Source organism: Bos grunniens, chromosome X, assembly GCF_055505025.1.
Source record: "Bos grunniens cultivar Pamir isolate PY7600 chromosome X, Bosgru_T2T1.0, whole genome shotgun sequence".
NCBI lineage: Eukaryota > Metazoa > Chordata > Mammalia > Artiodactyla > Bovidae > Bos > Bos grunniens.
In genome coordinates, this window is record NC_141194.1 from 28,941,285 (window position 1) to 28,969,028 (window position 27,744).

The 27,744-nt window shown below is 43.2% G+C and overlaps 1 protein-coding gene and 1 pseudogene across 3 annotated transcripts in view; both read left to right on the forward strand.

Annotated features, from left to right (window-relative positions):
- Nucleotides 1–26,059, forward strand: LOC147340073 (melanoma-associated antigen B4-like). 2 transcript variants are annotated; one of them, XM_086388415.1, is made up of 3 exons: nucleotides 4–139; nucleotides 5,231–5,429; nucleotides 24,664–26,059. In XM_086388415.1, exons 2-3 carry the CDS (start codon nucleotides 5,363–5,365, stop codon nucleotides 25,929–25,931), a joined length of 1,335 nt encoding a protein of 444 aa, XP_086244541.1. In that variant the 5' UTR covers nucleotides 4–139; nucleotides 5,231–5,362; the 3' UTR covers nucleotides 25,932–26,059. The 2 variants fall into 2 exon arrangements, with proteins under 2 accessions (XP_086244540.1, XP_086244541.1); XM_086388414.1 differs by lacking the exon at nucleotides 5,231–5,429 and having other exon boundaries at nucleotides 1–139.
- LOC147340074 (melanoma-associated antigen B3-like) overlaps nucleotides 4–27,744 on the forward strand; it is a 53,674-nt pseudogene continuing 25,933 nt past the window's right edge. The window contains exon 1 of the transcript XR_015159208.1: nucleotides 4–139. The product of XR_015159208.1 is annotated as a melanoma-associated antigen B3-like (transcript). The remainder of the gene's footprint in view (nucleotides 140–27,744) is intronic.

Consider the following 27,744-nt stretch of genomic DNA (forward strand, 5'->3'; position numbering starts at 1 on the left):
GCCCACCTATACTGAGTTTGTCTAGAGAGTTGGCTCTCGGGTTCCTGTTTGCTAGCCATGGCACTCTGGGCTCCTCTGGCTTCTGGGGCTCCTTTCACTTTTAAGGAAGGAAACAGCTCCTGGATCAGACATCTTTGGGGTGAGTAAACTCCTCAAAATATGCCTGTAATTAAGTGTGCTATATGAAATTAGAATGTGCCAGTAGTCTAATAATCTCATCAGGACTGTGTGTTAGGATGAGACGGTTGGATGGCATCACTGACTCAATGGGCATGAGTTTGAGCACACCCGAGGAGAAAGTGAAGGACAGGGAAGCCTGGTATGCTGCAGTCCATTGGGTTGCACAGAGTCAGACGTGACGAATTGATTGAAGAACGACAACACCACTGTGGGTTAGAGTCCCACCTAGGAGAGTTTCTTCTGTCTGATTAGAATCCTAAGGCTACAGTCGTGGGATAAGACCCACCCTAAGAGGACAATATCAGAGGTTATAGCTACTGAGGTGCTCAAATGATTGGGTTAGAGCTCTGAACACTGGCTTAAGATTCCAGGCCTTTGGATTTAATTGCCTGTGTTTGTCTGTGTCTGACTGTTTTATGTGTTGGGATTGGCTAGTAGGAGTTGGCTATGGGATGAATGTGGCGAGACTGTGTTCAAGCTGTAATTAATGAGGGTCCTCTGAATCGGGAGATAAAACACCTTGCTCCTGGACTGGAAACTTTGCTTTATGGAGGTGATGGGGGTTTTCCCCTTTGCCTAAGGTGACAGCACAGAGGTATTATTACAGATGGATATTCTTTTAAAAAAAATTTTATTGGAGGTTTGTTGATTTACAATCTTGTGTTACTTTCAGGTGTAAAGCAAAGTGATTCAGTTACACATATATTCAATCTTTTCCAGATTCTTTTCCCATATTGGCTATTACAGAATATTGAGTATAGGAGGTCCTGTTCAGTTATCTATTTTCTATAATGGTTGCATGTGTATGTTCATCTCAAGCTTCTAATGTATCCCTGCCCACAAAGTTCTGCTAGGTAACCATGAATCTGTTTCAAATTGTGAGTCCGTTTCTGTTTTGTAAATAAGTCCATCAGTGTCATTTTAAAAAATTAGATTTTCCTGTGAGCAATATACTACGGTATTTGTCTTTGACTTACTCAGACAATCTCTAGGTCCACCCATGTTGCTGAAAATGGCATTCTTTCATTCTTTCTTATGGCTGAGTGTTCTTCCACTGTATTTATGTATCACATCTTTTTCATCTGTTGATGGACCTTTAGGTTGTTTCCATGTCTTGGCTCTTGTAAACAGTGGTGCAAGGAACATGGGGGTGCTTGTTCCTATTCAAATTATGGTTTTCTTCAGATATATTCCCAGGTAGTCTATTTCTTAAAATTTATTGGAGTATAGTTGTTTTACAATGTTGTGTTTTAGGCATATAGCAAAGTAATGCTGTTACAGACACACACACATACACACACACAGACACACACATATATATATATAAATTCATTTTCAGTTTCTTTTCTCACATAGGTTATCCCAGAATATTGATTAGAGTTCCCTGTGCTATGCAGGAGGTCCTTATTGGTTATATATTTTATATATAGGGGTGTGTGTACGTTGATCCCAAGCTCCTGATTTTTCCTTCCCTCACTACATTTCCCCTTTAGTATCCATAAGTTCGTTTTCAGGATCCGTAAGTTTTCTGTTTTGTATTAAGTTCATTTTATCACTTTTTAAAATTAGATTCCACATATGAAGGATATATTTGTCTTTAACTTACTTCACTTAATATGACAGTCCCTAGGTCCATCCATGTTGCTGCAAATGGCATTCTTTCCTATGGCTGAGTAATATTCCTTTGTATTTCTGGACCACATGTTTATCTACTCCTCTGTTGATGGACATTTAGTTTGCTCCCATGTCTTGGGTATTGTAAATATTGCTGCAATTTACATTGGGGTGATTGTTCCATTTTCGAATTATGATTTTCTCAGGATATATGCTCAGGAGTCAGATTGCTGGATATTATGGTAGTATTATTTTTCTATTGTGTTTTTTTGAGTATAATTTATTTAAAATGTTGTGTTAGTTTCAGGTGATTCAGTTATACATACACATATTCACTCATTTTCAGATTCTTTTGTCATAGAGATTACTACAGATTATTGAGTAGAGTTCCCTGTGTTATACAGTAGGCGCTTTGGGGTTATTGCTATTATGTATATATATCTTAGTTGTAGATGTGGGCTTCCCAAGTGGCACAGTGGTAAAGAATCACCTGCTAATGCAGGAGACACAAGAGAAGTGGGTTCAGTCCCTGGGTCAGGAAGATCCCCTAGAGCAGGAAATAGCAACTCACTCCAGTATTCTGACCTGGAAAATTCCATGGATGGAGGGTCCTGGTGGACTACAGTCCATGGAGTCACGAAGAGTCAGACACAACAGTCGTGTATGTTTATCTCGGGCTCCTAAAGTATCCCTCCCCCAACATTTCTCCAGTGGTAATCATAAGCTTGTTTTTGATATCCATAAGTCAGTTTCTATTTTGTAAATGAGTTTATTTGTGAAGTGAAATGAAAGTCGCTGTCTTATCCGACTCTTTGTGACCCCATGGCCTATACAGTCCATGGAATTCTCCAGGCCAGGATACTGGAGTGGGTAGCCGTTCCCTTCTCCAGGGGGTCTTCCCAACCCAGGGATCAAAGCCAGGTCTCCCACATTGCAGGTAGATTCGTTACTAGCTGAGCCACCAGAGAAGCAAGTTCATTTGTGTCATTTTTTAAAAATTAGATTCCACTTATGAGTGATAACATATGCTATTTGTCTTTCTCTGTCTTACTTTACTTAGTATGACATTCCCTAGGTCCATCCATGTTGCTGCACATGTCATTAATTAATTCTTTTTATGGCTGAGTAATATTCCATTGTATATATGTACGACATTTGCTTTATTCATTCCTCTGTTGATAGACATTGAGGTTACTTCCATATCTTCGCTAATGTAAATAGTGCTGCAGTGAAGATTGGAGTGCATGTATATTTATGAATCATGGTTTTCTCTGGATATGTACCAGGAGTGGGATTGGTAAATCATATGGTAGCTCTATTTTTCGTTTTTCAAGGAACTTCCATAATGTTCTCCATAGTGACTGTGTCAATTTTCATTCCCACTGAGAGTGCAACAGTGTTCCCTTTTTTCCACACTCCATCATTTGTTGTTTGCAGATTTGGGGATGATGACCATTCTGGCTGGTGTGAGGTGATACCTCATTGTACTTTTCATTTGCATTTTTCTGATAATTTTGATGTTGAGCATCTTTTCATATGCTTTTGGTCATCTTTATGTCTTCTTTGAGGGAATGTTTGTTTATACACTCTGGCTAATTTTTATGGGATTGTTTATTTGACACAGAGGTGCATGAGCTATTTATATATTTTGGAGATTATTGTGCTGTTGTTTGCTTTGTTTGCCAATATTTCCTCTGATTCTGTGAGTTGTCTTTTTGTTTTTGGTTTCTTTTGCTGTGTGGAAGCTTTTGACTTTAATTAAAGGTCACCTGTTTGTGTTTGTTTTTATTTTCATTACTCCAGGAGGTGGATCAAAAACCATTTTACTAAAACAAAAAAATATTGCTGCAACTTATGTCAAACAGTGTTCTGCCTAGGTTTTCCTCTGAGGGTTTTATAGAATCTGGGTTTACATTTCGGTCTTTGATCCATTTTGAGTTTATTTTTTGTATGGTGTTATAGAATGTTCTAATTTCATTATTTTATATGTAACTGTCCAGTTTTCAAGGCACCACTTATTGAAGAGACTGTCTTTTTTGGTTCGCTAGTATTTTGTTCAGGATTTTTCCATCTGTGTTCTTCAGTGATATTGGCCTGTCATTTTATTTTCTTTTTCTTTTGTTTTTGTGCATGCTTCTCTGTCTGGTTTTGCTCTCAGGGTGATGGTGGCCTCATAGAATGAGCTTAGGAGTGTTCCTCCCTCTGTAATTCTTTTTGGAGGAGGTTGATAGAATTACCCGAGAAGCCACCTGGTCGTGGACATGTTATTGGAAAATTTTAAATCACTCTTTCAGTACTTGTGATCCGTCTACTCACATTCTCTATTTCTTCCTTGTTTAGTCTCGAAAGGCTGTACCTCTCTAAGAATCTGTGCTTTTCTTCTAGATTGTCCATTTTATTTGCATATAGTTGTTTGTAGTAGTCTCTTATGATACTTGGAGTTCCACACGAGTGTATTCTTAATGAAACCAGCCCTGATTACCTTGTTGTGGTGTGAGCATAAATGTAAGATGAGGGAGTATAAAGCAGGAAAAGTCTCCCCCGACACACAGAAGAATGCACCCTAATCCGGCTAATAATTTCATGCAATAGGGCACATTCTGGTGTTTCCTCACTAAAAAGTCTAGTCCTATTCTGTATCAGCCAGAATAGCAGGGAGGTAGTACTGAACTACTTTCATATATTTGGGCATGCGTGATGTTAAAAATGAAATTTTACCAGGAAAAATTGCCATTGGTTGTGGTCTTAAAGGCCATGGGCTACATAGAGGCCTTGGAGTGAATGTATTTCCCCTGGAAATTGCCCAGACATCTAGATTTGCTTGTCGGTGATCTCTGCTGGAGGGGTAAAGTATTTTGGTCATCTATCAGAAAGATTAAACCCCAGCATGCTCAGAAAGGAAGTGAGGAAATCGGTGTTTGAATGTGTGTGCTCCTGAATTGCTCTCTGAAAGTCAGCTCTGCCTGAGTCTAAGACAGCTTCCTCTTTCACTTTCTTCAATGTGATGCAATCACTGTCTCAGCCTCCTACTCCGTAGGTAAGTTTTTCTCCGTGGAGACTGAGACAGAGCCTGAACTTCTATAGGACCCTCCTCAGTAGACAAGCATGCCCTCAGCACATGGCGGGGCAGAAATACTAGGAGCCTGTGACCAAATGGGCTCCAGTCTTGGAACTGGTGAGACAGATTCCTTGGAAGCTGGGTAGCACGTGTGCCTTTCAAGCTACAGTTTGACAACCACATATAATAATGGAAAACTTTTCAGGGTTCTTTAAGTGAACCCTCAGATCCAAGCTGGTCACCTTGAGACTGTCCATTTTTCTCAGTGGTTTCTTCAGGGAACTCATACAGCCAACGCTTTCCAGAAACCAAACTAGGAGATGGAATTGGGTCCTAAATTAAGGGGAGATGCCTCAAGTTTGCCCATTTTCTTCCTAGAGAGGAACAAAGCGCTCTGAGCCACAGATAGAGAAGCGCTGAAGGCTTTCGTACAGCTCCCACGAATGCAAGGGCTTTCCAGGGAGACCTCAAGTTCCTGATAAGAGTGCAGGTTGACGTCAACTTAAATCCATGAAGGCTGGGAAGAGGCAGCAAGCATTGGTTAAAGACAGTTGGTCCAGACTCTGCTGGCCAAAAGGTAAACTATTTTCAGCACTACAGTGGAATAAATTGGTCAGTCAACTGCAGAGCTCAGTTTGGGCTGAGGAGTGGCCAGGAAGAGCCAAGACAGATGACCCAATAGTAATAAATTCCATCCAGGCAGCAAAATGCCAAACTTCAAGCAATAGCCTGAAAAGAGACATGTGAAGGAAACAAAGCCTCTGATAATCACTTTTCTTAAATACCAATTAATCCAACCTTGTCAGTGCTTATGTAACACTCCAGTCCTGGTGGTACAAAACTCTGGGACCTGGGATTATCATTTTCTACAGAATTTGAGGCTCATTAACCAAATTGAGGATGATTTCCCACAAGCTTGAAGAATGTACAAAGAGAAATGGGGGGATTGAAGCATAAAGCATTGACCAGTTTAAAGTGGTTTTGCCTCCTTAAAACAGGTTGTTGATTAATCAAACCTTGAGTTATTTTTAGAGGCAGCACTATGCATGTGCCAAAAAGGAGCCTATGTTTCCAGGATGACTGCAGAACCAAGAGGGTTCAGTCTGTGGAACTCTCAGAGTAGGAATGTTGCCAGGGGAGAACTGTATGCAGTCCTTCAATACGGAAAATCGGGCTTCTAGCAGCGTGAATAGCTTACATAAACTAATTCAAGACTAGCCAATTAGGTTCCAAGTTTGCAGTTCCCCTAAACCCTTTCATTTTACCTCAAACTCTGGATTTAGGAGACAGATTTGAGAGCCCAACTTCCTGTCTTTTTGCTACTCCAACTTGGATTAAAGTTTTTCTCTCAAAAGCCCATTCCATAATATTGGCTTCTATGTGCATCAGGCAGTGAGCCCTTGCTGGGGAACACTAGTGACTGATAGGCCTGGAATTAGATTCCTCTCTGAATTCCTCTAGATCCAACGCTGTTCTACTCCTCTTGGCCTAAAGCAGAACTTGTGTTCCTTAACACTCCAAAGTATCTTGGGATAAAAGCAAGGACTCTGGATATATTCCAATACCCTTCTTCAGGCACAAAGCCTTGAAGGCTACATCAATAAATGACAGGAATAAAGAAGAGAAACAGATGATAGGGACAGTAAGATCATCTCTCTTTGCAGTGTCAGATAACCTCATTCAGAATAGCACAAAACCATCTTGGATGGCTTTTTTCCTTTAGAATTGTACTCATATCTCAGATATGGTGACTTGGGTTCTAGATCACTGCAGTAAAGGTAAAATGGCCATAGAGTAAATCATTAGGAATTTGGGGGATTCCCAGTGCTTATAAAAGTTGTTAATCCTATTGTATACTTACTAGAAGATGTCTAAAAAATGCACATAGCTTAATTACAAATGTGTTACAATAGTAACAAAGACAACTGATCAGAGCACCATAAGAAATAAAATAAGGAAAGAGTTTAAAATATTTAAAGAACTAACAATATGTGGAACAGGCCCCAAGTGAATACATGATGTTGGGAAATGATGCCATAGACATGTTCAATGCATGGTTACCATAAACTTTCAGTTTGTAACGAAACACAGTATTTGTGATGCATGATTATATGCAATACAATGTTTGAAAAGTATGCCTGTCAATCAATTTTAAAAAGTCATGAAAAGAGACTGACTCTGGCTTTTGAAAAGGATGGAGCAGCATTTTTCTCTGGGAACACACCTCATTCTGCCCCCTGCCTTCTGTGTTATTTTCTCCATCTCAGGTCAAGTCTGGGACATGAAACTGTAAGGTTTGCATTAGGGACACTGCTCAAGAGTTTGCTGGGATGTGGTGTTCCCCAGGAATCTTTTAATCCGAGAGAGAGAGACAAAATTTGGGCCCCCATAAGTGAGGACTGGAGAGAAAACCACCATAAAATACAGGTCATTCAGAGACCTACCCAAACTTGCTCTCAGGCCTAAAATGCCCAGACAGGACATTCCCTCTTATAAGCCTTGTAGTTCTCTGTGAGGTCAAAGTCTGTCTAAGAAGAATGGCCTCAGTTCAGTAGAGGGAGAATCTCAGGTTGGAGGGTCAGGTTCCAGGACTGGCCAGGACCATGGTGAGGTCCCTGAGTGAAGAAAGAAGTATCACTAGATCCACAGATGAGGAGGCTTTATAGACCCCTGCCCCTGTTCCTAACCCCAGAGGCTCCAGGCAGAGTTATAGGGATGAGAAGCTTCTTCATTTCTGTCTGGTCTTAGCGAGGAAATGGATGGAACCCCAGTTCTTAGGAGGGTGGCATCTTGGCCATCACCACCGGGAAGATGAGGACCATCAGTGCTGAGAGGGTCTCTCCCACCAAGGAGGAAGGCTCACAGAATGGCGCTGCCCCTGTCAAGGAGAGATGCACAGAGAAGCTCCCTGATTCCCCACTAGGGACTTCGAGAGGTGAGGGCTTCGTTTGGGGGCAGGAGGACTCAAGTCCGTAGTGCGAATGGTTCCGGGCCTGACAGACAGCATGGTGAGGACCCTAAGGGATGACCCAGGGACCACTGAACACTGAACAACGGGGTCCCCACAGAGCTCCGCCCCTTCCATCATCCCTCAGAGATCGTGCACAGGGCAGCCATAGCCAGAAGTGTCTCTGCAAAACTTCCGTGCTGGTGGCAAAGAGCTCGGACTGATGTTCAGCGTGTTCATGTGGCTAAGAGTGGATTCCCAAGACTGATCTGAAGGCAAGGTGAGGACCTGAATGTGGACTCAAGGGACCGTTCCCCCGTCCTGTAACAAAGATAACTCCCAAAGTCTCATCTCTGTGATCGGCAGGGGACGGTTCCTACCACTCTCAGGCGGATTTCTTCCGTATATCTTGATCTAAGACATTCTGTAAGATAAGCGATTACTTGATTCTGTACATGAAGGAACTACTACTACTACTAAGTCACTTCCCTCGTGTCGGACTCTGTGCAACCCCATAGATGGCAGGCCACCAGGCTCCCCCGTCCCTGGGATTCTCCCGGCAAGAACACTGTAGTGGGTTGCCATTTCCTTTTCCAATGCATGAGAGTGAAAAGTGAAAGTGAAGTTGCTCAGTCGTGTCCGACCCTCAGCGACCCCATGGACTGCAGCCTTCCAGGCTCCTCCGTCCATGGGATTTTCCAGGCAAGAGTACTGGAGTGGGGTGTCATTAACCTAGGCCCGAACTCCAGTCACAGGGAGAGTGCCGAGTGCGAACGAGACAGGGGGCAGTAAAGATGGTGACACAAAGCAGCACCCATGCACTCAATTCCCGGACTTCTTCCCTGCCTAACTCTAAAAGGTGAAACTTTGTTTGGAGGCTTGTGGACACAGTTCGGGAAAGGGAGGAGTGTCAGATTCTGAGAGATATGAAGATGGGGACTCTGAATGAGGACTGTAGAACACCCCGCCAGGCTTCTCCCCGCCCCCCCACCAAGCCCACCCCTTCTGTCAGCTATCGGACATCCTGGGTATCACAGCTTTGAGAGGTGAGGAAGAGAGGGTCCAAGCCAGCGGATGTCCCAGTGTTCCTCCAGCAATTCTTCCCACACTTAATGAAGCTGAGCCAAATTCTGTACTTTGTGACTGAAGATAGCATTCAGTGTTCTATAAGTAGTATAAAACGGGGCATCCCAGAGGGTGCACAGTGTATAATTCCTTGGGGTTTCTGTTCTGTATGAGGAACTTAGAGATAAATCTGTGTTTTTATGTTCTTGCTACTTTTCAAAGGTTGCTCCTCAATGAAAGCTTATAATCTTAAGTGTACGAATGGCATGAGTCATACTTACTGTTGTTTATCGGTCTTAAGGATAAGAGTTTTTCTGTTGTGTAAAACAAATGGGAAAGCTTCCATCTTATTTAGTAAGCTGGTGCAAGATAACCTGGCATTTCAATATGTTATTTCCTTGACAATATGAAAACACTAAGCAGGGCAATATGTGGGATCAAGAAATAGAGGGTAAGTAAGGTGGATGGTATTTTGTTGCCTCATCTTTTTAGTCTGTGTTTTACAAAATTATAAGTGACCATGCATGCTTCGTTAATTCAAAACTGTAAAATTACATTCTAAGAAATTCATCCTCATGCTCACAGGCTCACTTATTCCCTAAACAGTAATTGAGCCTCTGCTCATAGAAGACTCCATGCTAGTAATTGGAGAGCTGAGAAAAAAGATCTAGCCACTCACCATAAAATTATAGTTGAGAAGCAGCTGTCATGTAAAGGAAATGGTGACATGACAGCAGTCAAATGTGAATTCCCTGATGCAAGGGAGTGGTGGGCCTCGGGAAAGTATAAGTCTTCCGGTGGGAAGTAATTATAAGTTGAGTGCATGGCGGGCTGGACGAGGCTGTCGTAATCATGACGAGGGACCAGGTTCTCAAATGGTGGGCCGCATAGTTTAAAGACAAAGCCTGGGATGGGAAACTGCCCTTAACAGTTACAGGCACACTTCACTCTGTTGCACGTTGTGTTATTGTATTTCACAGGTACTGCTTTTCTTTTCTTTGTTCTTTTTCTTTACCAAATTAAAAGTTTGTGTCAGTCAACCTTGCTTCCAGCAAGTCTTTTGGCTCCATGTTTCCAACACCATTTGCTCACTTCATGTCTGTGTGTCACGTTTTGATACCTCTTGCAATGTTCACACCCTCAGCAGCAAAAATGAAGGACTCAGTGAAGGCTTACATAATAGTTAGCATCTTTTTTCTTTTAGCAAAGAGGTGTTTCTATTTAAGATATCTATATTGTTCTGAGGCATAATGCTATTGCCCACTTAATAACCAATAATATAGTATAAACATAAATTTTATGAAAGCACTGGGAAACCAAAAATTTCATATGACTCAATTATGATATGGACTTTCCTTTGGGGGTTGAGACCCAAACCTGCAGTATTGTCTGAGTCTGCCTGTGCTTTGGGATTGTGAGTAAATCAGAGAGACATCATGTGAAGCTGGCATGGAATGTGTCCTGTGCTCTTATTCCAGTACAGGGAAACCCTGTGGAGATTAGATGGTTTATTCATGTTGTCTGTTGTGTGTGGAGTTTCCCAGAAGTCAGGGTGGCACTCCCCTGAGGTGGGATGATGCCTTGAAGCCGCTGGACTGGCACACTCTGCCCTTGGGGTGGGAGAGCCAGAGCCCACGCCACTAAAAAATAATAATAATTGAAATCAAGTTATCTTGACTGTAATGTGGCAAACAATAGGGAAGGAATAGACACTTGTGGGTGGTTAAATGAATGAAAGTGGGAGTGGTTTATGAAAAAGGGCAAGTGAGAGATAGGTAACTTTTCGGCCCTTGAAACATTTTGGCGCTTTCTGTTACATCCACTGAGGATGTCTACCTCATGGTGACCTTCAGTGGCATACCCTTAACTGGGATATGCTAGTTTTCCTTGCTAACCAGTATTTTTCTGATTTATTTATTGATGAGTTTGGAGTAAGTGTACTCCTGTGAAATGACCACCACAGTTTATGCCATAAACATATCCATTACCTCCAAAATTTCCCTCTCATCCTTTTTTAAGTTTCTTTTTAATCGGAGTATAGTTGCTTTACAATATTGTGTTGGTTTCTGCCATACACCAACATGAATCGGCCATAGATATACATATGTCCCCGCCCCCTTGAACATCCCCCCACCTCCCACTTCTTCCCACCCATCTAGGTTTTCACAGAGCACCAGTTTGAGCTCCCTGCATCACACAGCAAATCCCCATTTGCTGTCGATGTTCCATATGGTAATGTGTATGTTTCAGTATTACTCTCGGTTTGTCCCTCCCTCTCGTCCACCCCTGTGTCACCAAGTCTGTCCTCTATGTCTGCATCTCCATCCTGCCCTGCAAATACATTCATCAATGCTGTCTCCTAGATTCCATGTATATGTGTCAGGATACGATGTTTATATTTCTCTTTCTGACTTTCTTCACTCCGTATAATAGGCCCTAGGTTCACCCACTACATTGGAACTCACTCAAATATGGTCTTTTTATGGCTGAGTAGTACTTCATTGTATATAGAAACCAGAGCTTCTTTATCCATTCAGCGATGGACATCTGGGTTGCTTCTGTGGCCTATCTGTTGTAAATAGTGCTGCAATGAACATTAGAGTACATGTGTCTTATTCAGTTATGGTTTCCTAAGGGTTTATGCCCAGTAGTGGGATGGTTGGGTCATGTGGTAATTTTATTCCTAATTTTTAAGGAAACTCTTCTCCATAGAGGCTGTATCAATGTACATTCCCACCAACAACGCAAGAGAGTTCCCTTTTCTCCACACCCTCTCCAGCATTTATTGTTTATAGACTTTTTGATGATGGCCATTTTGACAGATGCCTTCTCACACTTTATGTTTTGTGTCTGGGATAAGAATACTTACCATAAGATTTGACCTCTTAGAGAATGTACAATATAGTATTCTTAACTATAAGCTCTGTATTATATAGTAGATCCCTAGAACTTATTCATTTTATAAAATTAAACTTTGTAACGTTTGATGAATACTGAGAATTGGAATGCTGCCTGTTGTATCAGTGAATAAACACTGTCAGTTATCGACAGTTGCAGCCACCACGGATGGTGAACCCTGAGGGAACACAGGATGTAAAAATACATGATACGGGCCCCAGATATGTGAAGTTCATATCAAAGGAATGATTTCAGTGAGCCCCGATTCTTGCATCTTTCCATATATGGAAAAGTGCTAAATTCCTTAACCAGGGTTATCTGGTTTTCCTTCATTTATCTTAATCTTTTGATATTCAGACTACCTGCCCTTTGTTGCAAAACTTCTATGTAACCTGGCTCCTCCCCTCCCTTCTTTGGAGCAGTTCTCTCAGGGTTACTCAAGACGCTGCCTCCTGGCTTGAAGTCCTAAACGTTTGTACCAAAGAGAACATACCTGTCAGCTTTTAGGCTGTGAATGTTTTTTTTTTTTTTTCCTTCTAATTTATTTACTTTAATTGGAGGCTAATTACTTTACAATACTGTAGTGGCTTTTGCCATACATTGACAGGAATCAGCCATGGGTGTACATTGTTCCCTTTCCTGACCCCCCTCCCACCTCCCTCCCCATCCCATCTCTCAGGGTCATCCCAGTGCACCAGCCCTGAGCACCCTGTCTCATGCATAGGTTGTGAATGTTTTTTAAGTCTACAGTTCCTTCTCATTCACCTTCCCATAGACCATGGCAACCACCACTCTACTCTGTTTTTGTGACTTTGACCATTTTAGATTCTTCATATAAATGACATGCAGTATTTGTCCTTCTGTGTCTGGCTTATTTCACTGTAGCAGAAGGTCTTCTAGGTTTATGCACGCTGTCATAACTGGAGATGTTAGCTTCTTTTTAAGGCTGAATGATGTTCCATTATATGTGTATTTTGCATCTTCTTTATCCATTCATCTGTCACTGGACACCTAGGCTGCTTCCCTATCTTGGCCATTGTGAGTAGTGCTGCAATGAACATGGGAGTGCAGAGCTCTCTTCGAGGTCCTGATTTCAGTTCCTTTGGATAGTACTGGAATTGTGGAAAGTATTATGAGTTATTTTCGATTTTGGGGGGAACTGCTACACTGTTTTCCCTGCAATTGGCTGTACCAATTTATATTCGTACCAGCAGTGTTGAATATGTATAGTTTACTAAGAAACTTGCAAACTGTCTTCCAAAGTGGCTCTACCATTTTGTGTCACCACCACCGAGGAATGAGAGTTCTTGTTGATTCACGTCCTTACCAGCATTTGGTGTTGTCAGTCTTTGAATGCTGGCCATTCTGAAAGGCATGTCGTGGTATCTGCTTGTTTTGTTTAATTTGCAGTTCCCTAATGGTATATGATGTGGAGCATCTTTCCATATGCTTGTTTGGCATCTCTGTATCTTCCTGGGCAAGGTATCTATTCCTATCTTTTGTCCATTTTTTATTAGATGTTAGTTTTCTTCTTATTAATATTAAGAGTTCTTTTGTATTTTAGATTAGAACCTTCATCAGATATGTCTTTTGCAAATATTTTCTCCCAGACTATGGCTCATCTTCTTGTTCTCTTGGTGTATTTTTATAGAGCAGAAGTTTAAAGGGAATGAAATGTAGCTTATCAATTATTTCTTTCATGAATCCCCATCACTTTTTTCTGTGATGATATTTTGTTGATTGGTTTGCTGTGTGGCACATGGGAACTTAATTCCCCAACCGGGGTTGAAATCACAGCCCTTGCACTGGAGGCACAGTGTTTGTAAAATTTTAGCTTTTTTATTTTGTGTTGAGGTATAGCAAATTAACACTATTGTGACAGTTTTCAGGTGAACAGTGAAGGGACTCAGCCATACATATACACGTATCCACTCTCCCCCAAACTTCCATCAGTACTGCCACATAATACTAAGCAGAGTTCCCTGTGTTATATGGTACATCCTTGTTGCTTATCCATTTTAAATATAGCAGTGTGTACATGTCCATCAGAAATCCCCTAACTATCCCTGTCCCACATCCTTCCCCAGCGGCAACCATAAATTTGTTCTCTGAGACTGTAAGACTTTCTATTTTGTAGTTAAATTCATTTGTATCATCTCTTCTTAAATTATACACCTAAGATATGTCATATAATATTTCTCCTCCTCTGTCTGTCTCACTTCAGTCAGTATGATGATCTCTAGGTCCATCATGTTGCAGATTGGCGGTTGCCACAAGAGGGGGTTGGAGGATGGATGAAATGGGTATAAATGACCAAATAGCATAAACATTCACAACTTTCACTTACAAAATAAAGAAGCCCTAGTGTTCTTGCCTGGAGAATCCCAGGGACAGGGGAGCCTGGTGGGCTGCTGTCTATGGGGTTGCACAGAGTCAGACACAACTGAAGCGACGTAGCAGCAGCAGCAGCAGCAGGGATATAATGTACAGCATGGTGACTGTAGTTAATTGTTGTTAAGTCGCCAAGTGGTTTCCTACTCTCTGCAACCCCATGGATTGTAGCTTGCCAGCCTCCTCTGTCTTTGGAATTTTCCATGCAAGAATACTGGATTGAGTTGCCGTGTCCTCCTCTAGGGCATCTTCCCGACCCAGCAATTGAACCCGCATCTCCTGCGTCTACAGGCAGGTTCTTTACCACTGCGCCACCAGGGAAGTGCATAGTTAATAATACTGTCTTGTATAATTGAAAGTTCATGAGAGAATATATATGTTTTTAAAGCGAGCTATAGTTGTTGTGGGCTTCCCTGGTGGCTCAGATGGCAAAGAATCTGCCTGCAATGTAGGAGACCTGGGTTTGATCACTTAGTCAGGAAGATCTCCTGGAGAAGGGAATGGTTACCCACTCCAGTGGGTAATTCTTACTTGGAGAATTCCATCGATAGAGGAGCCTGGCCGGCTACCGTCCTTAGGGTCAAAAAGAGTTGAACAAGACTGAGAAACTAACACTTTCACTTTATTATCATAGTTGATGTACAATATTTTATGTTTCGGGGACACAACAAAGTGATTCACAATTTATAAATGTGATGTTCCATTTATAGTTATTATAAAATATTGGCTATATCCCCTTTGTTTTGCAGTATAATCTTGTAGCTTATCTATTTTATACATATTAGTTTGCACCTCTTAATCTTCTATCCCTGCCCTTACCCTCCCCCTTGCTGCTCTCCCCTGGTAACCACTGCTAGCTTGTTCTCTGTATCTGTGAGTCTGCTTCATCTCCCTAGTCTGTTTTATTTTTTAATTCTCCATATAAATGGTATTATACAGCATTTGTCTTCCTCTCTCTCACATATTTCAGTTAACATAATGCCTTCCAATCAATCCATGTTCTTGAAAATGGCAAAAGTTCATTCTTTTTTATGACTGAGTAATATTCCATTGTGTGTGTGTGGATCTTTTCAAATTAGTGGGTTTTTTTTTTTTCATTTGTAGCAGTAATTTAAAGTAAGTTGAGCGCCAAAGAACTGATGCTTTTGAACTGTGTTGTTGGAGAAGACTCTTGAGAGTCCCTTGGACTACAAGGAGATCCAACCAGTCCGTTCTAAAGGAGATCAGCCCTGGGATTTCTTTGGAAGGAGTGATGCTAAAGCAGAAACTCCAATACTTTGGCCACCTCATGTGAAGAGTTGATTCATTGGAAAAGACTGTGATGCTGGGAGGGATTGGGGGCAGGAGGAGAAGGGGAGGACAGAGGATGAGATGGCTGGATGGCATCACCGACTCGATGGATGTGAGTTTGAGTGAACTTTGGGAGTTGGTGATGGAGAGGGAGGCCTGGCGTGCTGCAATTCATGGGGTTGCAAAGAGTCGGACATGACTGAGCGACTGAACTGAACTGAAAGTTTATTCAAGCTTTAATGCAGGTTATTCTGACTTTAAGGTAGCATCACATGGCATACTTCTGAGTACATTTCTGAAAAATTCTTTTGTACTTATTTCTGTTTTATACATCTATGCAGCCTCTGGCACTGGGGAGGCTATCATCTGGGTTCTGATCACATAGCAGTGAACAAATGGATACCGGAAATTTAGAAATCATGAAAGCAAGAGACCACAGTGATCTTAGAGTAGCAAACCGAGTGTTGCCATTAGTGTTCATCTCTGGATGATAAATTCTGTTGCAAATGCACCCTTAGGTAGTATGAACGGGTAGTCTTTAGGGAAATGAATTGTCACAGAGAATACACTGCCTCCATATGGTCTGCCATTCTTTTTCGTAACTGTGATTTGCCCATGAAATGTATCATCCCCAACTGGACCTGTAGAATATTGTGCTAGAGGGTCACTGGCCACATCACTAAGTTCCTTATTAATCCATTTCAGCACCACAGTCTGTGCTTTTTGTCTGACTCCTCACTGTCTCAGTGTGCTCAAAGGTCCAGCCAAAATTCCTGATTATCTGGTGGCTGGGAAGGACTATCTCTTCATCTCACACTGGCTCTGCCAGTCACAGGTGCCTTCTTAATAAACACGGAGGTTGGACTGGAGTGGGGTCACTGGCAGAGAGTAGATGAGGCTGGAAGGGAAGGGGAGACGAGCAGTGGAAACCCTTAGACTCAGGCAAGCATCGAGTACCTGATGGAGACCATCCAAATTAGTGGGTTCTTTTTTTTTTTTTTTTTTTCTGATATACACCCTGGAGTGGGAATTGCTGGGTCATGTGTTAGTTATGTTTTTAGATTTTGAGGATCCTCCTTACTGTTATCCACGGTGGCTGCACCAATTGACATTCCCACCAACAATGTACAGATCTTGTGCACATGCTCACCAACATTTGTTACTTCTGTTCCTTTTGGATGATAGCCCTTCTGATAGGCATAAGATAATAACTCATTGTGGTTTAAATTTGAATTCATATGACGATTAACAATGATGTTGAATATCTTTTCATGTGCCTCTTACCAGCTGTATGTCTTCTTTAGAAAAATGTGTATTTAAGTCTTCTGCCCATCTTTTACTTGATTTTCTTTTTTTTTTTTTTAATCTTCTAATTTTATTTATTTTTTTAATTTTATTTTGTTTTTAAACTTTACATAATTGTATTAGTTTTGCCAAATATCAAAATGAATCTGCCACACGTATACATGCATTCCCCATCCTGAACCCTCCTCCCTCCTCCCTCCGCATACCATCCCCCTGGGTCATCCCAGTGCACTAGCCCCAAGCATCCAGTATCGTGCATCGAACCTGGACTGGCATCTCGTTTCATACATGATATTTTACATGTTTCAGTGCCATTCTCCCAAATCTTCCCACCCTTTCCCTCTCCCATAGAGTCCATAAGACTGTTCTATACATCAGTGTCTCTTTTGCTGTCTCGTACACAGGGTTATTGTTACCATCTTTCTAAATTCCATATATATGCGTTATTATACTGTATTGGTGTTTTTCCTTCTGGCTTACTTCACTCTGTTTTAAACTGTTATATCAACTGTTTATATATTTTGGATATTAACTCCTTATTTGCTCCTATGATAGCAAATATTTTCTACCATATACTAGGTTGGCTTTTCCTATTGTTGATAGTTTCCTTTGCTGTGCAAAAGCTTTTAACTTTAATTTGCTTTTATTTCCCTAGTTTTAGGAGACAGATCCAAAAAACTATTGTTATGATTTATGTCAAAGGGTGTTCTGCTCATATTATCTTCTAAGAGTTTTATGGTTTCCACTCTTATAGCTAGGTCTTTAATCCCTTTTCAGTTTACTTTTGTATATAGTTTTAGAGAATATACTGATCTCATTCTTTCAGAGCTACATGTCAAAGAATGAGATTAGAGCGTATATACAATTTGGTAATGTCAGAAAATTAAATGTGCTTTTACATTTGAGCCAGTAATTCAGTGTTTTCAGAAATTAACTCTGAAGAGACATGCACAACCATATGAAAATATGTAAATGCCTATGCACATGTTAATTGAGGGAACATGATATATCCACAGAGTGGAGTACTACAAAGCTATAAAAAGGAATGAGTACAATTTTGTAAACTAATATGGAGTGCTTCCATGATAGATATAGATATATAAAAGAATGTGGGAGTCTGGGGCTAATGTCGATGATACCAAGTGCAGTGCCTTCCCATTCTGGTATGAAGAGGCTTTGAGAGCTGAAGAAGACAGAGCCAGAGCCAGAGCTGCAGCCAGGGCTCCTATGGTGCCAGGGCCAGTGCACTTTCCAGAGCATGTCCAAATTTCCTCCTACCCCTAGTGAAGTCTGAGCAGATACTTCACATTACATTTCAAGAAAGCAGGCAATCTTCCCAGTAGCGGAGGGCCACGTTGGGTAGAAATTCAGCATATAACGTATTTGTGTTCCTATACAATATGCACAAATTGGAGGTTTTTCTTTTCTCTGTTTTTAAATGTTGTTCCCTTTAATTAAAGATGTGTTTAGCTTCAGAGTCCAAGTATACTAATGGCACAGCTCCCACATGTACTACAGCTTATCAAGTTGAAAAATAAGAAATTTCGTATTACATAGCACAGACTGAAATCCTTGAATAATTTCTTGTTATTCAGAAAAAGATAACATGATGTTGGAATATGGAATTTTTGGGAAAATGGAAATTTTTCCACACTGAAGTCTGTGTCATTATCAAATACAGAAAAAAAAATCTTAAGAGGTATTCACTTTTTCACTTGTTTTATGTGTTTTAGTCTTTCTTTGTAAAATTGAAGTTTATTTACCTGGATTGGCTTCACTTATTTAAGAATGTGGGAGAAGTGAAATCCCAGTAAAATTGCTTTCTTGCACACTTGCACTGTAATTGTTCAAATACCAATTTGGCATCTGCTCTTTGGAAGGCTTCTGGGTGGTTTTGGGGATGCTAAGAAAAATAAACTCAAGCCCTTCTTATAAAATTCTAGAGTCTAAGAGCAGCATTCATATAAAGTAGCTGGTGAACTGAGATCTAGGGGCCCAATAAAAATGAGGTGTAAGGAGGTGAGGGGATTGAGGGCTTCCTCATGAGGAGTCTAGTGTAAATACACTGAGGCAAGGCACTTGGAGACTTTAGGAAAATAAAAGTCTGGAAGTGGAAGGTAGTTTTAAGTTAGGCTACAGGGCGAACCCACCAGGGAGGCTGTGGAAACACTGAATAGGGGTCAGACCCTCAGATGGCGGGTCTCAAAGTTGAGAGACTTAAGCCTGGAATGGAAAACTACCCTGAACAATTGCTTTGGAATTATGGGGCTTCCCAGGTGGCTCAGTGGTAAAGAACCCGCCTGCCAATGCAGGAGACATGGGTTCAATCCCTGGGTCAGGAAGCTGCCCCTGGAGGAGGAAATGGCTACCCAATCCAGTATTCTTGCCTGGAGAATCCCATGGACAGAACAATCTGTTCAGTTCATGGGGTAGAAAAGGGTCTGACATGACCGAGTGACTAAACAGCAACAGGAGTAGACCAGAGAGAAATCCCCCCTGGGGAGCGGATGGAATGTGCCCTGTGCTCCTGTCCCAGTGCCCGTGAACACAGTGCACAACCTAGATGTCTCATGCACATCATCTCCAAGGAGATTCTGTGAAATAAAAGTAGTAGTAGAATGAAACCAGAAACTCAAAAGCTAGTGGGCTGACACTCTTTTCTGTGAGTCATGGAAACAGAGCTCATTTTATTGAAAGGGCATTCCATTCAGCGTTTTTGGCTCTGTTGATAATTCCACCAAAGTCTGTGAGGTGAGTCTATTTTATCTACTTTATATATTTATCTATTTTATCTATTTATCTATTTTATCACCATCACCTATTTTAGGTGATGGTGAAATTGATGAAGATAGGGGCTTATTTTATTTAGTTACTTATTTATTTGGCTATGCTTGCTCTTACCTTTGGCACGAAGGATCCTTGATCTTCCTTGCAGCCTGAGAGTTCTTTAGTTGCAGCATGAGGAATGTTTCAGTTGTGGCATATAGGATCTTTAGTTGTGGATTGTGAACTGTTAGTTGCAGCGAAGCTGTGGCATGTGGGACCTAGTTCCCTGATCAGCAGTGGAACCCAGGCCTCCTGCATTGGGAGTGCAGAGTCTTAACCCCTGGACCACTAAGGAAGTCTCTAGGAGTTGTTCAGATGAAAAAGCAGCCGGGAAGGAAGACAGAATTAGTCTCAGAATCAAATTTAGATTCTTTGAATTTTTTCCAGTTAAAAAACTACCCCCTCACTCAAAATACGATCTAGTAGTGGAAATGAAAGATTCTTTCTAAACAGCATTTTGGACTGATTTGGTGTTTCATGTCCAAGAATGCCACAGATTCTCTGACATCTCCTGGATTTAAAAGATTTCTCAGGGTCGGTGGTATCCTCCAGGATGAAACTAATCATACTCATAGTAAAAACAGATATTGTGTAAAGTTTCAGTGTGGTCCAGGCCATGTGCCAGGTGCTTTAGCTACATGCCACTAGCCCTACAAAAGCCACTTCACCTGAGGCTCCCCAAATTTGGGGATGGACCCAAGTCCTCACAACTGATAAGAGACAGAGCTGGGACTAGAGCACTGGTCTGATTTGTCCACAGCATGTACCCTTCCACTTGTCCCGGCCTGAGGTGCTTATGAGTCAATTAATTCACTGTCTTCTAGCACTCAAACATGTATCTTGAGTGACAGAAAGAAGGACTCTGTGGCGAAAACACTGGGATGGAATACATAGCTAATGCAATACAAATACCAAAATAATTAAGAGCTGTGATAAAGGAGAGAAGGGGGTAATGGTCAGTTAGCCTATGATCACCTGCATGTGCAAATTCAGACACCCTCAAGGTATTGAGGGCTTACAAGATTATCTGGCACTATCCTTCTATGTAGAAAGTAATTTTATTTGTTTTAATTAAAAATAGTTATTTCTATTTATTTTTTGACTGCTCTGGGTCTTAGTTGTGACACTCGGAATCTTTGTTGCCACATGCAGCCTCTTTAGTTGTGGAATGTGAGATTTTAGTTGTGGCACGAGAACTCTTAGTTGTTGGATGTGAGATTTTTAGTTGTGGCATGTGGAATCAAGTTACATGACTAGGAATCAAACCAAGGACCCCTGCATTGGGAGCGCATAACCACTGGACCAACAGGGAGGTGCCGAGAATAAATATTTTAGAACTAACCCTAAATCTGGTGACTCATACGGTACCGAATGCGCCTGCAATGCGGGAGACCTGGGTTCGATCTCTGGGTTGGGCACAATCCCTGGTGGAGGGCATGTAACACACTTCAGTATTCTTGCCTGGAGAATCTGCATGGACAGAGGAGCCTGGCGAGCTACAGTACATGGGGTCACAAAGAGTGAGACATGACTGAGTGATTAAGCACACACCCTAAATCTGGCTGAAGAGCGGAATATATCACCTCTATCTCTTTGACATCATAACATCTGTCCTGAGTTCCTTAATTTCTGCTGCATTTTCCTAATCTTATATCACTTTTGGGACTGAGACCCATTTTCTCCAAGATTTCCTAGAGGGTAACTGCTCACTGTTTGTAGGAATATGCATTCCCCAGGAAGCCTTTCATTGAGGGACAGAAGCTGATATGGGAACCTCCATGAAGGAGGACTAAGGAGACAATCACCCCTTGATATAGTGGTCACCCAAAGACTAAGAGGAATCTTAGATCATTAAAGGAGCAGTCCCAGGCTGTGGTAGATGTAGTGAGGCTGCTAAGCAAGAGGAATCAGAAGGACTCAGATTGCATCCCCACTGTCTATTCTCAGAGGCCCTGATGGACTAGGATCACCTGAATATCATCCTGACTTCCAACTTGGAATTCTCAGGAGACTAGGACTGTGATGTAAGACAAGAAGCTTCATAAAACAGAGAGTGGAGTTACAGGATTCATCATGTGTCAATGTGAGGACCTGAAAGTGGACTCACAGTAGCACACCCTATAAAAGGAGGCCCTGGAAAATCACTGATGCTGTGGTCCCCAGGAAGCTCTGGGCACAGATGTCAGGTTGATTTCTACCTCGAAAGTCTTAGAGAGGTGAGACCTCTGTCTAATATAGTCAGCTGCAGTTTCGCAGAGCGAGGGACCTGAATCCAAAGAGGACCTCACATGCAATGCTGAGTGTTACTGAGGACCCCTGCAGAGGGAGCCACTCATTCAACCTGTGTGATCTTAGGGAGGGCTGAGTCTCCTCTAGCCAGATCAGAACCCAGATCTGTAGATCGGAGTGTCTTGACCATAACCAGACTTAAGGTGAGGACCATCAGTGCTAGTGAGAGGATCTCTCCCCCAACGAAGGAGGCTCACAGAGTGGCAACCCACCTGACAAGCAGAGATGCTCAGAGCAGAGCTGGCCTCCCACCACTAGGGACTTGGGAAGGTGAGGGCTCTGTTTGGGAGCTGGAAGACACGAGTTCATAGGAGCAGGCATCTTGGGCTCCGATACACTGCACAAGGAGGACCCAAGGACGGATGAATATTGAGCTACTTGGGTTCCCGTAGCATACTGCCCCTGCCGTCATCCCTGGGAGATCCCACGTAGGACCTTACGCAGCTCCCTTCACTTCCGCTTTGAAAGCGAGCGGGTCAACCGGTAGCCACGGCGACCGTATGGCAGAGACTTAGTGTCCAGTACTCGTCTGGAACCAAGGTGAGGACCTGAATGTAGCTGAAGGGACTTTCCCAACCCTCCCAGTAATAAAAGTGACCCATCCACATCCCACCCCTGTGATATGGCTCTTATGAGTCCCTCAGAGCTATTGGCCGAATGTGTTTAGAGTGTCGAAAGCTATGGCATTGGTCTGCAGGGGTAGGTCCGGATTCTACCCTCGGAGGAGCTCTAGGACCTAGATGAGGGCCCTGAGGGTTGATGAGCAGACTTCGACACCGCCAAGGGGACCACACTGAGCGGCCCCCATGTACTGGGCTCTAGGAGGCCCCGGGTAGAGCTGGCCAACTGTGGTGCCCCCTGGTGTCCACTGGAGGTGGTTTTGGGGAAGTGAGAGCCCTGCTGTAATGGAATAGATCTAGTTCAACAAAAGGGACCTAGTCCACAACAATATTAATGGCTGTGATGCTGAGTGAGGATGGGGGCTCCTCCCATAAGAAATAGAGTCACAGAAAGTGCCAGTCCTATTTTGAGGGCTGGGAGAATCGGGTGTTTTGACATGACACTTCCTGGGACATCTCAGGGAAGTGAGAGACCAGGTCAGTGGGGGCAGCCTCAGGTTGGCAAGGGAGGGTTTCAGGTGTCCTGGTGGATGGTGAGAACCTTGGGGGCTGTGGATGTTCCACACCACATTATTCGGACCACATCTCCCTGTCGTCATCCCTGGGAGACCTCAAGGATAATGTCGGTCCCCACTGCGGGCTAATGGGGAAGTAAGGGTCTTGGTCTGAATGGAGTGGTCAGCAGAGGGAGAAACCTTAGACCCTGTCATGAGTCAAATGTAGAGCTTGGTTGCTTCTGTGTCCTGGCTATTGAAAATAATTCTGCAGTGAAGACAAGTACAAGTGTCTTTTTCCATTACCGTTTCCTCAGGGAATATGCCCACTAGTGGGATTGTTGGCTCATGTGGTAGTTTTATTCCTAGTTTTTTTAAGCAGAGTGAATTAATTCATAAAGTGGAAAGCCAATATCATATATTAATGCATATGTATGGAATCCAGAAAGATGGTACTGATGAACCTATTTGCAGGGCAGCCTGGAGATGCCGACATAGAGAATAGACTCGTGGACACAGTGGGGGAAGGAGAGGGAGGGGCAGATTGAGAGAGTAACATTGAAAACGTACACATTACCATATGGAAAATAGATAACCAGTGGGAATTAGTTTTATGACCAGGGAGCTCAAAGCCAGTGCTCTGACAGCTTAAGAGGGGTTTGACGTGGGAGGGAGTTTCAAAATGGAGGAGACATAGCTATATCTATGGCTGATTCATATTGGTTTGTGGCAGAAACTGGTACACTATTATAAATTAATATTGTAAAAAATAAATTTATTTTCAAAAAGACATATAGGAGAAACCAGAAGCAAAAAAATATTTTAGCCCTTGAATTGGGATCTTGTGAGGGTCCACAGGGATATCAACCTGCCTGCACCAGATTTTCTTCTCAGGAGACCGTGTTTGGTAAGATAAGGTCATCTTCACTTCCTGATTTTGCGACACCGAGTCATTGGCTTTTACTATCAAGCAGTCTTTACTTCAGGAGAAAGTTGAGCTTCTCTACCAGGAGCCCAATTGAGGAACCTGAGTGAGGACTCAGTGCATCCATCCCACCCTCGGATTTCAGCCCAGGAAATCTCAGGGAAGGGCTGTGAGGCTGAGCACCTTCTTTGTTGTCTTATACGAAGTCTACAGGAGGGGAAATGTCTAGTCTGAAGGTGCAGACACCAGTCTGCAAATGGATAATGGTGCCCAACGTTTTAAGGAGCCAAGGTAAGGACCTTGAATGATGATCCCAGTGAACTCAGGATAGAAAAGACCCTAATGAGCTCTCAGCACTGGATATCTATCTCCTGGCAGGGAGGTCGACTGAGGCATCCCTTCCCTTACCTCTGGATCATGGGGAGGTCTAAAGTGTCTACATCAGAGTAGCAGAGGGAAGGGTGCCAAGGCTCCACCAGGACTTGACGTGATAATACTGAAGTAGAACTTAGAAAACCCCACTGCTGGCACCTGCTGGCACCTGAGTAAATCCAAAGCAGGGCTGAGAGGACGCAGAGGAAAAGTTAGGCCACTATTCTTCCTCTGGGATTCTCAGGGGACAGGCTGAGCAGGAAAACAGGAACCTTGTGGGTTCCTAGAGCAGTGTCCTCAAGGACACCTGCAGAGGCGGCCTTTGATTAAGCCAAGGTAGAGTCTCCCTGTTTTAAGGTGCTCATGTCACCTCATTCTCCATCCTCCAGGTGCCCCCAATCACCTGTCTCTTGGCCCAGACTCCTGCCTGCGGTCCCTGCCCACAGCCATCATGCCCCGTGGGCAGAAGAGTAAGCACCGTGCTCGTGAGAAACGTCGCCAGACCCAAACTGAGACCCAGGGTGTTCATGATCAGGCTACCACATCTGGGGGAGAAGAGACCACCTCCTCCTCCCTTCCTGATTCAGAGAGTGCTCCCTCAAGCTCGTCTGCTGCTGGCACCCCGAAGGGGCCTCAGGGAGCCCACGGCCCCACCAGTGCTGCTGCAGGTGCTATACGCAAAAGATCTGGTGTCAGTGGCGCAGCACGCTCAAGATCTGGAGTAGGTGCCGAGGGCCAAGTTCAGGAAGGTGAAAATTCCTCCCAGGCCTCAGCTGCTGCTGTGAGCTCTCACACAGATATTCTGACCAGGAAGGCAGAGCTATTGGTGCCGTACATGCTGTATAAGTATAAGATGAGGGAGCTCATTAAGAGGTCCGAAATTTTGAAGGAAATCAATAGAAGGTACAAGGAACAATACCCTGAGATCCTTAGAAGGGCCTCCGAGCACATGGAGATGGTGTTTGGCCTGGTGCTGAAGGAAGTCAGGCCCAACAGTCACTGCTATACCCTGGTGAGCAACCTAGATCTCAGCGAGAGTGAGTCTATGAGAGGTGACTGGGGGCTCCCGAAGAATGGTCTTCTGATGCCTCTGCTGGGTGTCATCTACCTGAATGGCAACCACGCCCCTGAGGAGAAGATCTGGAAGTTCCTGAATATGCTGGGCATCTATGATGGAAGAAGTCACTTCATCTTTGGAGAGCCCAGGAAGCTCATCACAGAATATCTAGTGCGGGATGAGTACCTGGAGTACCGCCAGGTGCCCGGTAGCGATCCCCCTCGCTATGAGTTCCTCTGGGGTCCTAAAGCACTCACAGAAACGAGCAAGACGAAAGTCCTGCAGTTTTTGGCCAAGGTCAAGGATTCAGTCCATCCTGCCTTCCTGCTGCAATATGAGGAGGCTTGGAGAGAGGAAGTAGAGACCACTGGAGCCAGAAGTGAAGCCAGGGCTGGCACTTCTGCCTCAACCAGGCCTGGCACTGCCGCCTCAGCCGCTGCTGGCCCTTCTGCTTTGGCCAGGCCTGGCACTGCTGCCTCAGCCACTGCTTGCTCTTCTGCCTCAACCAGGCCTGGCACTGCTGCCTCAACCAGTGCTGGCCCTTCTGCTTTGGCCACTGCAAGCCCCAGGGCGGCATCCAGCCGCTCATCTCGCCCCTAGTGTGATCTGAAGCCCGTTGTTCACTTTGTGGCTGGACAAGCCGGTCAACCTGTGTTCCTGATATGCATCAATAACTTGTTGACTTTATTTCCCCCAATTTTCAGTTATTAAAATTTTTCAACAGAAAAGTCATTTAGATTCATGATATAAGTATATGAATAACATGGGTCACACACACTTTGCTGTTTGTCAAATTTAGGAGTAAGAATTTTGTGTTCTCAGATAAATATTGTAAATCCTCACATCACTTTTGTGATCCAGGATGAGAATAACATCACTTTAGGATGAGACTGTCCTTAGAGATGTGAAAGACGCCACGCTAATAGAGGCTCAGAACATTGATACATTGTTAGGGAGATAGCTGAAATTTCTTCAGTTTTTGGATGGCTTTACTCTATGTTTAGTCTCCCTTTTTGTAAATGTAAAAGACACATACTTGCCTCTGCTTATGGTTTATGGTTTTCAAGAATGTTTGAGATATAAATTATAGCAAATTATTTATTCATGGCTCTTCTTTTACACAAATATTGAGAATCTGCTCTTAAGAAGTCTTCATGCTTGTACTGGTGATGTTTAGTCAAAAAAAGTCCTAACCTCTGTCCACTCATTATAGTTTCTCAGAGATGCTGTCATTCTATGGAAGAGGCTGAGATACTCTCTACTTCAGGAAGAACAAGAAAGAAGCGGGTAAAGAGGGATTGGAGAGAACATATTACTTTGGTTTCATTCCTAAGCGGAATTTTGGCTGATTTCGAAGGTTGGGTCTTTTTTTCCCCCACTTGGAACACTGCATAGTTTCTGACATCTCATATATTGAAAAAAAATCCAGCTGATGTAACATCTGAGGTCAAGATAATCATAGTAATAACTGCTATTGCTCCTAATGTCTCAATAGAGACAGACGCCATGACATAAGCTTTCCATAAATACTTATATACCACCAATCTGACAAGAAAGGGCTTATCAAACTTACTTCACAGGGGAGAGCCCAAGACTCATAGAGTTTGGTCTTATGCTGAAATACATAAGGCTGGTAAATGACAACTGGCAATAGACTCCTGCTCTACACTACTTTACCCACTCCAGTGTTCTTGCCCGGAGAATCCTAGGGACGGGGAAGCCTTGTGGACTCCCGTCTATGGGGTCGCACAGAGTCGGACATGCCTGAAGCAACTTAGCAGCAGCAGCAGGCTTAGCCTATTAGCCTTAGCATAGCCTCACTTATTCTTCAGGCTTCTCAGAGACCTAAGAAACTTGGTCTCAGCGCAGAGTTCTGAGGTTGGTAAAGAGAATCAATCTTGCAGAAATGGTGATTATCCTGAATGAGGGTGATGGAAAGACCCATCCAGAACAGAAGGATCCTGTTAAGACCCGTCCTCATTGGCAAGCCCATGAAGTCCAGAACTATCTGGGCTGCTGTGGTTAACACTTTCAACTCAGGTCCTGGGGAGGTGGGGACATTGGGAATCTGCAGAGAATAGAGCCCCAGGAAGGGTGCAGAGTCAAAGTGAGGACCCAGAGTGTGGACATGAAGCACCTCAATCCACAGCTGACAGGGCTACACTTAGTCCCTCCTCTCCAGTTAGCCCTGGGAGGCATAAGGAAGTGCTGGCCAGCTCAAGGGCCCCGTGACTTCTGCCTGGAGGGTTTCAAGGAGATGACCTTGGTTTATAGGCTGGCTCTTCATCAGAGAGTGGAAATCCCAGGCATGACGTGTGTACAGTCCTGTATGAAAAGTGTGGCAACCAACTACCCCATTACAGATAAATCCTTAGAAAGTCCTGCAAATGTAATGGGCCCTGGGAGGGAACAG